The sequence below is a fragment of the Amblyomma mixtum genome, chromosome 5 (genome assembly GCF_055824585.1).
Source record: "Amblyomma mixtum isolate Tamu chromosome 5, ASM5582458v1, whole genome shotgun sequence".
Lineage (NCBI taxonomy): Eukaryota > Metazoa > Arthropoda > Arachnida > Ixodida > Ixodidae > Amblyomma > Amblyomma mixtum.
In genome coordinates this window covers 58,426,489-58,440,769 of record NC_143016.1, presented here as the reverse complement: position 1 = coordinate 58,440,769, position 14,281 = coordinate 58,426,489, and the positions used below count along the sequence as shown (strand labels likewise).

At 47.5% G+C, this 14,281-nt stretch overlaps 1 protein-coding gene and 1 pseudogene across 2 annotated transcripts; both read right to left on the bottom strand.

Annotated features, from left to right (window-relative positions):
- Window positions 1-866: 866 nt before the first annotated feature.
- LOC149342311 (mitochondrial fission 1 protein-like) lies at window positions 867-5,945 on the bottom strand. 2 transcript variants are annotated; one of them, XM_089544599.1, is made up of 6 exons: window positions 5,722-5,945; window positions 5,129-5,261; window positions 3,014-3,090; window positions 2,456-2,561; window positions 1,055-1,139; window positions 867-971 (listed from the first exon to the last, which is right to left on the bottom strand). In XM_089544599.1, exons 1-6 carry the CDS (start codon window positions 5,764-5,766, stop codon window positions 968-970), a joined length of 450 nt encoding a protein of 149 aa, XP_089400725.1. In that variant the 5' UTR covers window positions 5,767-5,945; the 3' UTR covers window positions 867-967. The 2 variants fall into 2 exon arrangements, with proteins under 2 accessions (XP_089400725.1, XP_089400726.1); XM_089544600.1 differs by lacking the exon at window positions 867-971 and having other exon boundaries at window positions 1,051-1,139.
- Window positions 5,946-12,304: 6,359 nt separating this feature from the next.
- On the bottom strand, window positions 12,305-13,571 carry LOC149342310 (kelch domain-containing protein 3 pseudogene; annotated as a pseudogene).
- Between the last annotated feature and the right edge of the window lie 710 nt (window positions 13,572-14,281).

The following is a 14,281-nucleotide window of genomic DNA, read 5'->3' as shown; positions in this document are numbered from 1 at the left end:
ACAACATCGGCAACAAGCTGATGGAAAATTGTCATTAGGGCGCTCATTGCGGAGTCAATTTTTTTTTGGAGCTCAAGACCTAATAAAAACGATATATAAAATTGAACTCAATGCTTTAGTTTCCAGTAGCTTTTCATGAGAGCCGTGATCCAGTACTCTCTGTGGAGATTACTGCTGTTGCCCATGAGCTCCGCCGAATCCGAGGTTTCATCGCTGTAGATTTAAAAGAAACGGGGCCATGCATTGACCTGCAAAATTAGTGCTAATGACAAACTTTCCTCGCATCGAATGTGCTGCCTGCGCTTAGGTGCTTGGCTGTGTCCACTGCACTCTTCAGAAGAGGAAATGAATCACTGTTGAAATATTCTTGTCGACAAGCGTTGAAACATTGGTGGTATTGTTCTGAGTGTCTCCTTAGCGTTTCTGTCTTTGAAAGGGGAAGGAGGATGATTGTTCATTGGTGAAAAATGGCCGTCAGCCAACCTCAACATAGACATAAACCGGCGACTTTCGATTTTAACGGATTCCAGAATTTTTTTTACTGGTGGATGTTTATCAGTGTTTTTCGGTTAAAACCAGAAAGTACTTCACCTGATCATGGCTTTGGTGTTCGTTGGCTGCTCATGTGATGTGAAACTGGGATGCATTCTTACAGCACTTGCTCTTCCTAGTGGTGGCAGCACTGTGTATTGCATCCCCACGTAGAGGACATTTAATTACACAAATACACAACATTGCTTGGATTACTTGTCAGGAGCTGCTGCACTTTCAAGAAGGCCCTTTCCATGATGGACGTATCACTCATGCCAAGCTCTCCTAGTGTATATGTTCCAGTGTAAACAAGTCCTTTACATTACACAACACAGTGTGGCGGAATGCATTACCCACTTTTATTTTGACACTTCTTACATCATGAAAAATAACATTCGGCTAGAGCAAATCTGGGCAGGAGAAGGACTGATGTCATTTACCTGCATGGAAAAGAAGTGTTACACAGTATAAAAAGTGCAGCTCAGCAGATCTGCTCAGACGAAGTCCTAATGTATAGGCTCACCTTTTGGCTAAGGCAATTCCAAGGCCGACAAGCCCGCTAACAGCAAGAGCAGCACCACCAACAATGGCCATGCCTTTTATGCCCTCTGGAATGAGTAATTTCATACTGAGCTCCCACATCGTCGAAGGCAAATTTTGCTACTCTTATGCAGCAAATACCTTCACATCAAATATAGAACAGTTTCTCCACCCAAGCACTATACTCTTGTCCCATCATAACTTGGCAAATAACTGCAAAGCCTCTAGCTGAAGCAAGCCAATGGGGATTGCAGCAGCTAGACACCTGACCACTTCCAGAGAATCAGCTTGCTCGCTGCACTGGATTGGACATGCTGCATGCTTCTTTCAGCTAGATGTACAGGATGGTCCAGTCTAAGTGTGAACACGGCTCCGCGTGGCCGCGCTCCGCGGAGCGCCAGCGGATCCGGCGCGTTCGCGCATCGAAGCAAAGCCGCGCAGGCGCACAGGGGCCCAGGGGAGGAGCTTCGTGTCGTCTGCTACCAGCAATGCAAGCGAGGTGCGCGCCAGCGCTGTAGCAGACGACACGAAGCTCCTCCCCCGGGCCCCTGTGCGCCTGCGCGGCTTTGCTTCGATGCGCGAACGCGCCGGATACACTGGCGCTCCGCGGAGCGCGGCCACGCGGAGCCGTGTTCGCACTTAGAGTGGACCACCCTGTACACAAATATTAGACATCTCTGTAACAGAGGGAGGCTACTTTTAATACACAACAGTGCACATTGAAACATTGCTTATAATAAATGTTTGCAGGTGCTTAGTGCAGTGCAAAAATAATGAGATTCCATAGTGAAGGAAGTACATGAGCCCCCTAGGAACTTAGCAAGGCTTTAGGCTGAGCCGGAGTATACTAAAAATGATAAAATGCAATACAGATGGCATGACTTGAAAGGCTAATAAGGGGCAGTGATACGTGCACAAAATGAGCAATTATACAGTTGTGCTGCCCGGTCCCTGGCCTCGAAATGAGTTTTGTGGGCCAAATTATGAGTAGAAATAAATGTAACAAGTCTGTGCTAATTTCGGATGTTGAGCCTTGGGGTCAGACCTTTGAATGAAGCTTTTGCAGTGCTCTAACGTGTTGCTATGCAACAGAGGGTTGAGAAATTTGTCTGAGAACTATGTTTTTGTGTACTCATTTGGCAGGCCAACATGGTAGTCTCGGAGAAATAGTAATATTACAGGAGGCCATATTGGACAACGTAGGCAGGCTCCATAATAAGATTAAATATGATGCTGCACAATATCACATAGAAAATACCAGAATTTTGGTAACAACAAACAGTAGGTACCTTTCTTTTCTGCATGCATCCATATTTTGTCAGGGCTCTAATCACCCAGCATTAAAAATAAAAGAGAAAAGCAGTTGAGATCCAGGAGAACATACCTTTCTTCATTCTGCTCTTAATAGTTGCCTCAAGGTCCTGTGCTTGTCTGTTGGCTGGCTCAACATGAAGGAATGCCTTGATAAATTTCAATGCTTTTGAGTACTCCTGGGAACAAAAGTAGTTCAAAACAAATGCAATACCAGTTAGATAACGAGATTGCACATGTTATCTACGCTCAGAACCTTTATGAACACAAACAAAAGCCTTAAAGCCTTCCCATCACAGTGGCTCGCTGTCGTTACCTGCCAGTCATCAGAAGATAACATCATTAAAGCTGCGTGCACGATACGTGGCCGCTTACACAGGGATGCATTGCAAATGTTAGTGTGAAGCCACTGACCTGCTGCCAGACTATTTGAGAGGAACATACTGTTAACATCATTCACTAGACCACTAGTCAAGGCAGTACTCCAGAGGTTGAAAACAAATGGTACAATGCCAATCAAATGGCTCACTGACTGTTTTGAGCAAGGTTGTGCAAACTGCTAGCAGCTTGTGCAATGTCTCATTAATAAAGCATCTGAACATAACTAAGTGGTATATTTGAAACTACAAACCTTAAGTTTGGTGCTGCCAACAGCCAGGTAGAAAAGATAATCTCGCTTGGCCTCTGTGTTTCCATGGTGAAACAAATCTGTTGAATACACATGAAGGCAAATTAAGATGAAGCATCATTGGGTGCTGTCGGCACATCATAACAGAATCCAGTGAACCCTAGCTAATTGTAACTGCTGCAATACCGCTACTACTATCACTACGTAAAACCTATAAAAATATCTCCCATTATGTATTACATAAACATACTCTTGACTCTTTATGACTCTTCCCACCACCACTTATTTCTCCTTGTCACATTCATATTCACAAGTTGAGCATGCTGCTTGTTGTACAACAATTTGAACTTATTATTCAGATGAGTAACAACTGAAATAACCTGCTCTCATCGTGCACAAATATAAGAAAACCAATTCACAAAAAGAAAACTTATCACAGATCTCTTTACATCATCTTGCTTTCCATTTTTGGAATTTTATGCCTTTTCTTTGCTGTTTCACTCACTTCCCTTCGTTTCTCATTACATATTGCCTCTATGCTCTGCAATACCTCCTATAAAAAGTCTTCAGGCCATCAGGCTTGCTCTTTAGCCAAGTAGTGGAGCACTCAAGGCATTCATCAGGCTGTAAACTTCTGTAAGGCAAAAATGACCCTTGTCGTCCTCTTAAGCACACACGTGAAGGAAAAAAGAGGGGTTTGTTATGACATACATGACTGAAGCCAACGATCACCGAAACCAAGGTGCATAGGGAGGGTTTTGTTTTAATTTGTGGTGACAATTAATTGGAGATTAATACTATAATTATTTTATTGATTAAAGATAACCGATAAGAAAGCAGAAGAAAAAACAACCACATGTTGCTGGTGGGATCCGAATCCATGTCCACCAAATTTCGCATCCGTTGCTCTACCAACTGAGGTACGGCGACGGCAGTCCAATCTTCTGCTGTGGCGGTATTTATGCGTAGTGTAACCTCCCTTTGAGAGTGTTCACCAGCACCGCCCTCGTTCATAGAGGTGGACGTAGTGCGTCCTAGTGCGTTCAAAATGCAAACACTGTGAAAAATGGCCAGTGGCCGCAAGAGCTTCAGACCTGTGATTAGAGGAGCGTAGACCCAAGTTTTGGGTGCGTGTGTTTTTTGTAATGATGCGTAAGGCATTACTATACATGGATTACCACGTGGTATTCTCCTATGACTGCTAAATAATTTACAATAATTTTTTTCTTGAGCTGTTTCAATTTGAACAGTTGAACAATGAATGTGACGTCACAATGTGGTGATAGGTCACGTGACACATGAGAAAGCTGCGATATAATCGCTGCTACGTAGTTTAAATTCACTGCCATGCTAAAGCCAGCATGTCTCCAAAGCCAAAATGACGAGTGTAGAAGCAGTCATTATATTGCAGTTTTTTCATATGTCACATGAACTATAAGCACACTGACGTCCCAGTCATCGTCGGTTGTTGGAACCGAAACAGCATGACAAAAAATTCAATTATAAGTTACTTGGAGGACACAAGCGAATACCACGCGGTGATTTATGCGTGGTAGTGCCTTCCACATCATTGTTGAGAAGAAAACACGACACCAAAATTAGGTGTCTGTACTCCTTTCAGGGCACTGCGAGTGCTCCACTATGAGACTCAAAAGCAGCCCATATGGCCCAAAGACTATTGAAATAGACTATATGCATATCCTGGGGGTAAAAACTGACTAAAAGCCCCATATATATTCGACTGTTCTCTCCTCCACCCTATCATCTAACACGATAGTTCTCTTCTATTAAACTGTCAGCTGCCACTATGAAGGCATTCCACTTGGTACAGTGTGCGACCCGAAGCAGAACCTCTGAAAAGCTATATATATATTTTGAACCCCTGCTCACAGCAGAGCCAGTTGTGTACTCCCTTTTACTTCAACTCCTGTTATATAGCTACCTGTTAGATGGAATACAGGAGCACACTATAATAAGCAGTGAGTAGCGATACAATCAGAGGCATTGTTTAGCAAACGCCCTACCAATCTGCACGCAACCTCGGCTTAGAACTAATGCCCAAGGCTGAACGGCACATAGTTCGCATTCACTGAGAACACATGACGGGCGATGACTCACCTTCCATCAGCATAACACCCCGGCGGATATCTGCTGGATATCTGCTTCTGACAAGACACCACGCATACTCGAACTGTGTCTTCGGATCAACGTCACCTCTTTTCATTTCTTCATGGTACCGCTCTTCGTATTGCTTAACAAGGTACGAAAAAAAAAGGAGGGTAAGCTGTCTTTGCGCTCATTGCGTCACAGGCGGACAACATTCCGGAACAGACACCGACACGAATTTCGTATAGCTGACGAAATTGTAGCCACCGATCTCATACGTATACAGCAAACTTGAAACTAGACGGCATCAATAATTAAGACACTGAAAGCTTTGTTTATACAGACATCCAGCAGAAAGCGATATCCTAATCTCGACAGCTTCGAGAGTGACACAATGAAAACTAGCAGCAAAACAGCGCACAGCCTACAACCAGCTGAAAAGAAAATAAAAACAATACTCAGTAGAGCCTCTGCTTTTCACAAAAACGCTTCTAGAGTTTCAAAACACAATTTCTCTGACAGAGTGACCGAGAACGAAAGTTTCGCAGAGGCTACAGATGATACATGGCAAGCTACGCGAAGCAAACTAAGCGATGCAAGCTTACTTTGAGGTCTGTAGCGCTCACGTAGTCTTCAAGAATCGACTCCATTTGTTGTAGTATGTCACATAAACTTGATGCAAGCCTGATTCCAGAAATGATAGGTATAGCGTCAAACGAGCAAGCAACTGTTTCAACCGCTACGTATCAGCTATGTAGCTGCTCCGTTACACCCTGAAGCTGCCAGAGGCATCTACGACTACTTGACATACGCTGCTTTGAAACTGCGATGATGATGTGCTTTCTGTATTGGGTCCTGTGTGCTCATCCCCCTCTGCACTCGGGTAATAAATTTATTTCAGCGTTTGTTGTAAAACTAAATGCTTAAACTACAATTATTTAGTGTTTCGCCACAAATTTTATGCGTTGCAAATGTTGCTTACTTTGAAAACTAACTTGTAGTTTTGGTTTTTGCATTGTGTACTTTCGGTTTCAGTTTCATCTGCTACTTTGTTCACTCGTTTGTTGGTGGTGCGCCTGAAATTATATTTACAAAAGTTTCGACAGGTCGCTTGTCGGGTTATTTTTAGCAAATAACCAGACAACAAGCAAGAACTTCGCGTATTAAAGGTATTAAAGGTGAATCGGTTGAAAGGGGAGATTGAAGGCCTCACGGAATGCGATCGACAACGTGTTTTGATATGGTTTCGATCCTCCTTCATCCCGGAGACATATAAGCAGAAGTTGTTCTTTTTCATTTAACACCCTTTCGTAAGTCCCAAATGACATACATACAGTGTGTAACGTTTGTTGTACTATCGGGGAAGTGCGGGAGCAACGGAAAACTGCATTACAACGCCATTTACAGGAGGCATTTGGGATCGAGACAGCCAATGCGAGACCTTTATTATCAGCAGGCTGATCACTTGGCTCGTTTCGATGTTTCGTGCTTTAGCTTGCCAAAATGCCGCAGGTTTTCGTTGCTCCGGCTCCCGCCGTGTGGAGTACACCTCTTTTGTCCCCGAGTACAAGCACGTGAACGTTGTTCCGCGCTGACGACTCTGTCCCTATTCCTCTGGCATTCCTCTACTAGATTTGCCCTGGGCATCCCTTGTTTCAAGAAGCGCACCTATGACCCGTTGGACTTTTGTGGAATGAACATGTAGAAGGACAGCTTAGGAAGCAACCACAAACGCACCAAAGGACTATAATACCCAATTTTAGTTGTGTGTTTTATTGTCTACAGTGACGCATAACGCAAGATGTATCACAGCTGATACGTCGTTTATTGTCATTTAAGCTCTTCAAGCAGGCTGGCTCATTAAGCGCTGTAGTAAATTAAAACTACGCATGGGCTATTATATTGCAGTTTTTTTTTCATGCCTCACGTGACAACTCTTCCACCCCTTGTGGAGGATGCGATCCGAGTAATAAGGCGAGTAGACCAGGCAGTATTGAAAGATACAATATAAAATGCCGCTGGGCTAGCTCCGCTGACCTTGTCCACAGAACTATCGATGATAACTTGGGGATGGTGAGCATATCCTGTTTAGAATTAAACAACGCGTTTCCAGCAAAGGAGTGCTCCGCTTAGAGCGAACGCGAAAAATGGTCAAAGAGTACAAATGACATTGATGAATACCACAAATTAAAAAAAAATAAAAAAATCCGCTATGAACCTCGGTTTGGGTCAACGTTACTAGAACAAACTCAGTAGGTTCTAGTAACGTTGGTTTGGGTGACTTAGCTTCTTTCATGTGCTGGCCCGAGCAACGAGGTATAACAGCCCGACCGCCGCCAGGAGAACGCGATGGATGGATGGATGGAAGTAGTGCATTGAATGAAACAGTAAGATAATTAGTGCTCGGCTTTGCATGGTGGCTCTCTGTTGGTCCGACCAGTAGCTCTGGTGGACTCTGCCTTTCAAGTGGCCTGTAGGAAGGTTGATCAGGCTGGTATTTGGAGAGGGAGGGTTGTGTCTGTCTGGTTGGCTTTCTGTCTTATCTGAAAAATCTCAAATCATTAGACTGCCGCCCCGCGCTTCTCCCCACCTCTTCCTCTAATGTGAATGGCGATTGCTTGCGAAAGTTCTTTTTTTTTTTTTTGAAATACGGAATGACTCCTCTAGGAGAATATGTTGATGACTTGATCCGCCAAAGCACTATGCCGCAAAAGTTAACTTTACCTCAAAAATATTATTGTTGAAAATTACTTTTGAAAGTCTTCCCTGAAACAAATGGCATACGCTCACCAACACCGACCAAGAATTTTGTTACCGTGCGTTCACCGTACGTACGATCTTGAGCCTCTGCCTAGCAACCCGAGTTACTACCCGAGCTTACTCGGGCAAGCTCGGGTCGTAACTCTGGTAAGCTCGGGTAGGTTTGGAGCAGCGACGCGGCAGCTGCGCGAGAGATTGCTCGGGAAGAGCAACATGGGTCGCACCAATGGGTTGCGAATCCCTACCGGTGGCCACTTGCCAGTGCAGTGGCACATCTCTTAACCACTGCACTGGTAGTGGTACGAGGACTCGAGCCCATCAATGAATGTTAAGTACAGAATGAGTAATTCTGCTTATATAGGCCTACTGAAGATATCACGCAAGGCCGCCGCGGTAGCTCAGTGGTCAGGCTTTATGGCGCTCGGCTGCTGACCCGAAAGACGCGGGTTCGATCCCAACCGTGGCGGGCGAATTTCGATGGAGGCGAACTTCTAGAGGCCGGTGTACTGTGCAATGTCAGTGCGCGTAAAAGAACCCTAGGTGGTCGAAATTTTCGGAGTCCGTAACTACGGCGTCCCTCGTAGCCTGAGTCGCTTTGCGACGTTAAACCCCAAGATCCCGCAGTCCCACAATCCGTCTTCATTTATCATCAACGATGAGTCCTGTGCTGATTCCTTTCTCATATAGCTACTAACCCCGACTATTTTTTTCCGACATGGGGGTACTATAGTCGTATTTGTTTCAATATTTACTCATACAGAAACCACACTGCACGCAAATGCGCCGGCCTACCAACCTTGGCGTCGCGGTGCAGTTCCAAAGGCTGTCCCCACTAGCGGAGTGGCGTGGACAGAAGGTGTAGACAGAGGCTGCTTGCAAAAGTGTGGACGGAAGTTGTAGAGAGAGGCTGTCCGCAAAAGTGTCCGCACGAACTGTCAATCATAAGTTGTATATGGTAATTAAAATATGAGTTGAATAAGCAACATTTGATAAGCAACATATAAGTAATGATAGTAAATAGATAATAAATATAGTGATTGTCACAAAATTCGGCGCATTTTCGAAAAAAAAAATGCCGACGATTACGTTACTTCCTAATGCGAATTTTGAGCGCAGCTGTTACAGCTTTTCGATAGACTGAGGCAAAGAATTCGAGGCGGCGACGGTAAGCTTCTGCTTCGGCAGCACGCACCTCTGGATTCTGACGGCTACGGCGCTGGGCCTCTGCTCTGGCAGCTCGTTTAGCAGCAGCGGCAGTCGAAAGACTTCCACAGGTTGCCTGGCTCATGGCTCCGAAAGACATGGCAGACAATAAACTATTTATATAGGCAGGCGGATCGAAGTGGCGAACGGCGGCGGCTATGCGTTTCGGACGGTGCACATACCGAGATCCGCCGACACCGATCCGGCGCTCTGACTGCCGCCGCACAGGGGTGGTATTGGAGGAGGAGCGAAGAGAGCAATTAAGTTATCTGGAGGTCGCGGGAGATGACGCCAGGAGCGCGCGCAACTAGAGCAGCGCGCTGCCTCCGCTGCGGAGCTGGTTACGAGGGACAACGGCGACGCCGCGAAACGCAGGAACGGGCGCCAAGGGAATTCAGCGCATGTCGTCGATTTTTCCAGAAGTTCCGAGCAGTTTCTCTTTAATGCTGACGGAGAGGGCGTAGACTTGAGTGTGCTAAGTGATGCCCTCTTTCTCTTCACTTGCCAGCCAGCGGCGGCGCCACACAGGAAAGATCTTGAAGCATCTTGAAGCCAGTCTCTGCGCCTGACCAATGGGACGCGCGCCCGGAGCAAGAAGGAAAGGAAATAGCACAGCTGATACTGTGTGCATGTGCGCGCCTGCCTTGACGCGAAGAACAAACAGACGCGGAGCGCGCCTATATATGAAGGGCGTTGACCGCTGTCTGTCAGCCCGAGCCGCCGTTCAAGCCTCAGAGAAGGCCGCCCGCTCGTCTCCAGGGGCAACACAACTCGCCCAGCCGCGTACCAACGAGGCAGCGTGCGCCAGACTGCGGGTCGGCTCTGTCGGGTACCTCTAGTCGTCGGACTGTCGTAGTGCCCGGTGAACAAATTGTGTTTTGTTTGCTGCCTCTCTTGTGTTAGTGCACTTTAGGTTCTATAATTCTTTTGTATTGTAATCTCTCACGAGTGTAACTTTGCACCAGTTGCATTGTATTGTAAATCACTTTGTATGTGCTCATACGAGTGATTGTGAAATCCTCTGTATCGTCTCTGTGCTGTATAAGCGTTGTTTTGTTTGTGAACCTTTGGCTCCCAGCCATTCTCCGGTTTGAGACCGCCGAAAGCTGGGCACCAAACGACCAAACCCCTTGCCACTTGGTAACTAGTCTCCGGCTGAGCTAACCACGCTGAGTCGAGGGCATGTCCTTTGTGACCGAGACCGCTACCCCAACACGCTCTAAGGGTGTCTGGGAATGCACGCTTAAGTGCTGGTTGGTTGGTTTATGGGGTTTAACGTCCCAAAGCGACTCAGGCTATGAGAGACGCCGTAGTGAAGGGCTCCGGAAATTTCGACCACCTGGGGTTCTTTAACGTGCACTGACATCGCACAGTACACGGGCCTCTAGAATTTCTCCTCCAAAGAAATTCTAGCCGCCGCGGCCGGGATCGAGCCCGCGTCTTTCGGGTCAGCAGCCGAGCACCATAACCACTGAGCCACCGCGGCACCACGCTTAAGTGCGCGGAGTGGTGACAGCAATAGATAGTGATAATTATAACTACTGATAGTGACAGTGCTAGAGATAGACAGTGGAAGTGAATCTAGTGACGGTAGTGATCATAATGATAGCTGCCGATAGTGATAGTGCTAGTGATGGCAGTGATAATGAGTTTTGAATTATGAGAGTTAAACGTCCCCAAACGACTCGGGCTATGAGGGACGCCGTAGTGAAGGGCTCTGGAAATTTCGACCACCTGGGGTGATGATAGCACTGACATCGCACAGCACACGGGCCTCTAGAATTTCGCCTCCAACGAAATCCGACCGCTGCGGCCGGGATCGAACCCGCGTCTCTCGGTTTAGCTGCCGAGCATAACCACTGAGCCACCGTGGCGGCGTGATAGTGATAACGATAGCTACTGATACTGATAGTTTGTGCTAGAGATAATGATAGTGCTAGAGATAGTGATGATGATAGTGATAGCAAAAAGGTCGTGGGTTCGAGTCCCGTGAGGGTCGTTCGGACGTCACGAACGATAGCCATGAACGTCGACATAGCTTGCCCATCTCGGAAACGAACGTCACAATAGCCATGGACGTCGACTTAGTTGAGCCTACTCCAGTAATGATAATAATAATAATAATAATAATAACAATAATAATAATAATAATAATAATAATAATAATAATAATAATAATAATAATAATAATAATAATAATTGGTTTTTGAGGAAAGGAAATTGCGCAGTATCTGTCTCACATATCTCTGTGGACACCTGAACTGCGCCGTAAGGGAAGGGAAGGTGGGAGTAAAGAGGTGCCGTAGTGGAGGTCTCCAGAATAATTTCGATCATATGCCGTCCAGCAGGCCCGCGAGGCGACGGCGAGGCAGCGCCTCAACGTCCCCACGTGGGAGACCTAAGGCCCCGTCGGCGAAAGCCCTGCAGGACTATGAATAAAGTTGTTACCAACCAAATGGGGATCTTTAACGCGCACTGACATCACACAGCACACTGGCGCCTTGTGCTCCGCCTTCATCGAAGCGCGGCCGCCGCGGTCGGGTTCGAACCCGGGTAGACCGGCTCGCCACATAACATAAAAATGAAAAAGGGAGGGAGAAAGAGAACAAAGGGAAACGCTTTCGCATTTCCGCTCTTAAGCAGACTTAAGTGCAATCGTGTAATTTTTTTCCTTGTTAATTTGTACTCAGAGATATTTGGTAAAGGTATATAGCCGCCGCGGTGGCTCAGCGGTTACGGTGCTCGGCTGCTGACCCGAAAGACGCGGGTTCGATCCCGGCCGCGGCGGCTAGAATTTCTTTGGAGGAGAAATTCTAGAGGCCCGTGTACTGTGCGATGTCAGTGCACGTTAAAGAACCCCAGGTGGTCGAAATTTCCGGAGCCCTCCACTACGGCGTCTCTCATAGCCTTAGTCGCTTTGGGACGTTAAACCCCATAAAACAAACCAAAGGTATATAGGAATAATGACAACGACAAGATGTCCCTGTGTTTGCATGTTTTTTTTTATTTTGTGCCCTTGAAATATCCTCTAATTACATGCTTTGACCGCACACTCGTCCTTTGATGCGCATCCTCCCTGGACTGGGCAAACCAGTGTTCTCGCTAGTTGCAAGCCCGACTTCTGCTTGATGAAAACGACCTTGCGGGGAGGGCCTGACGGTTGCCGCAATCCCAGCTTCGTGTACGACACTAAACGTCTTTGTAAGGCTACATGGATGAAAAACTTTCGATTTCTGGGTGGGCCGCGTTCAGCCAATCAAACGCAACGGGCATGAGATGCTGTTTCCAGTCATAGCGCTGATCTCCCACTTGATGTCCTGTGGCAAGTGGCTGATGTCCATGCGCGCGTCAATCACAGCCAGCAGGCAGAGGGTCTTCAGTGACGGTGCCAAGTCGAGGACATGCAGATCGGAGTGTTCCAAGAGCGTCAAATCGTCGGCGTTGAACACATCCGTTAGTTGAAGGGCCGCCTGGTTGGGTGTTGGGCTTGTGCCTCCGAAAAGAAACAGCCGGTTGCCGACCATGCAGCAACACTGGCGCCTTCTAGCACATGGGCCCTCCCGCTGAGTCTTCACCAGACTCCAGCGCGATGTTTCGGGGTCATACTTGTGCAAGTCTCCGAAATGGGTCAGCTGGAGCCCGTTGTAGCCTCCGAAGACGTACAGCTGTCCATTGTGAACGAATGCTGAATGGCTGCGGCGTGCCTCGGGGAGCACGCCGTCGACGTGCGGATACACCCAGCATGCGGAGGTCGTGTCCAGGTAGGCCATGCGGTTGTCGTAGACCTCGTTCTGCGAGTGGTACGGCCCCTCGGTATCCCCGCGGCCGCCCCACACGTACATACGGTGGCCAATGACCGACGCCGTGTGGAAGTCGCGCCACTGCGGAGGCTCACCCTTGGTGCGCACGTACTGCCACTGCATGCTCTCGAGGTCGAGGAAGTATACAGAGTACGAGAAGCGGTCTGACAGTTCCACAAAGCCACCGAAGATGTACATCCGGTGGCCCACGACACAAGCCGAGTGGCCGTCACGGGCCCCAGGAACTTGGCCAAAGGCTGTCCGACGGCTCCATGTCAAGGAGTCGGTGTCAAAGCGGTAGACGACGTTGCAGCCTCCACGATCGCTGCGGCCACCCCACAGGTAGGCGTAGCTGCCGTACGCAACCACCGTGTGACCGTACCTCTGGAAGGGTACGTCGTCAGGACGCGACTGCGTTTGCACCAGCGACCACCGGAGGGACACTGTGTTGAGGACATGCACGTCGATGGGCTTGGGGTCATTGTAGTGCTCGCCCGTGCAGTAGCCGCCAAATGAGTAGACCTTCCCGTTGATGGCCACGGCTGCGTGGTTCACGCGGCGAGGCCCCCCTTCAAGCCGCGCCGTCCACATCCTGGCTTTACAGCCTCCCGCTCTCCGAGCGGCTGCTGGGACTTCTCTACCTTTTCCCTTGACCAGTCGGGGCACGAGCGAGACTTCTAAATGCGCTGCGATGCATCTTCATTTTTTTCCTTGCGCGCGCTCGATGGCGATGTCGAGAGGTGCGTCGCCGTTGGCTCCGCAAATCATCTCGCGTCTCGAGTCGACTCGAGTCGAATGAAAATCCTGAAGCGAGGTGAACGCATGCCAGAGTAGAGACAGAGTTAGGACAGCGATCCAAGGCCATGCCACTGTATACAGTAGAAAGCCGCTTTAAGGGTGCACTAAGAAAGACTGGAGGGGAAAGAAAGAGGCTTCTTAAGACCTTTCGCCCTTTAGTGGTGCCGAAAGGGTTCCATCATCATCATAATCGGCCTAACTACGTCCACTGCAGGACAAAGGGCTCACCTATATTGTAAACTTTTGTTCCCTTCCGATACTGTCGAATATTATTTTAGTTTTCTGTATATTAATTTTTACAATTACCTTTCTGCTTCGCCTGTTTAGGTCGTTGACCAAGCGTTGCAATTTGTTTACTGAGTACTTAGCAAGGCAATGTCATCATCAAATCGGATATTGCTTATGTATTATATCCATCATCTTTTATCCCCAACTCTTCCCTATCCAGTTATCTGAATACCTCTTGTAAACACGTGATAAATAGTACTGAAGAGATCATGCCTCCTTGCCTGACGCCCTTCTTGATATTTTACCCCTTTCCCTGGAGTAAGGTCGTTGTGCAATCGCTATAAATATGTTCTAGTACATTTACATATGCAGCTTT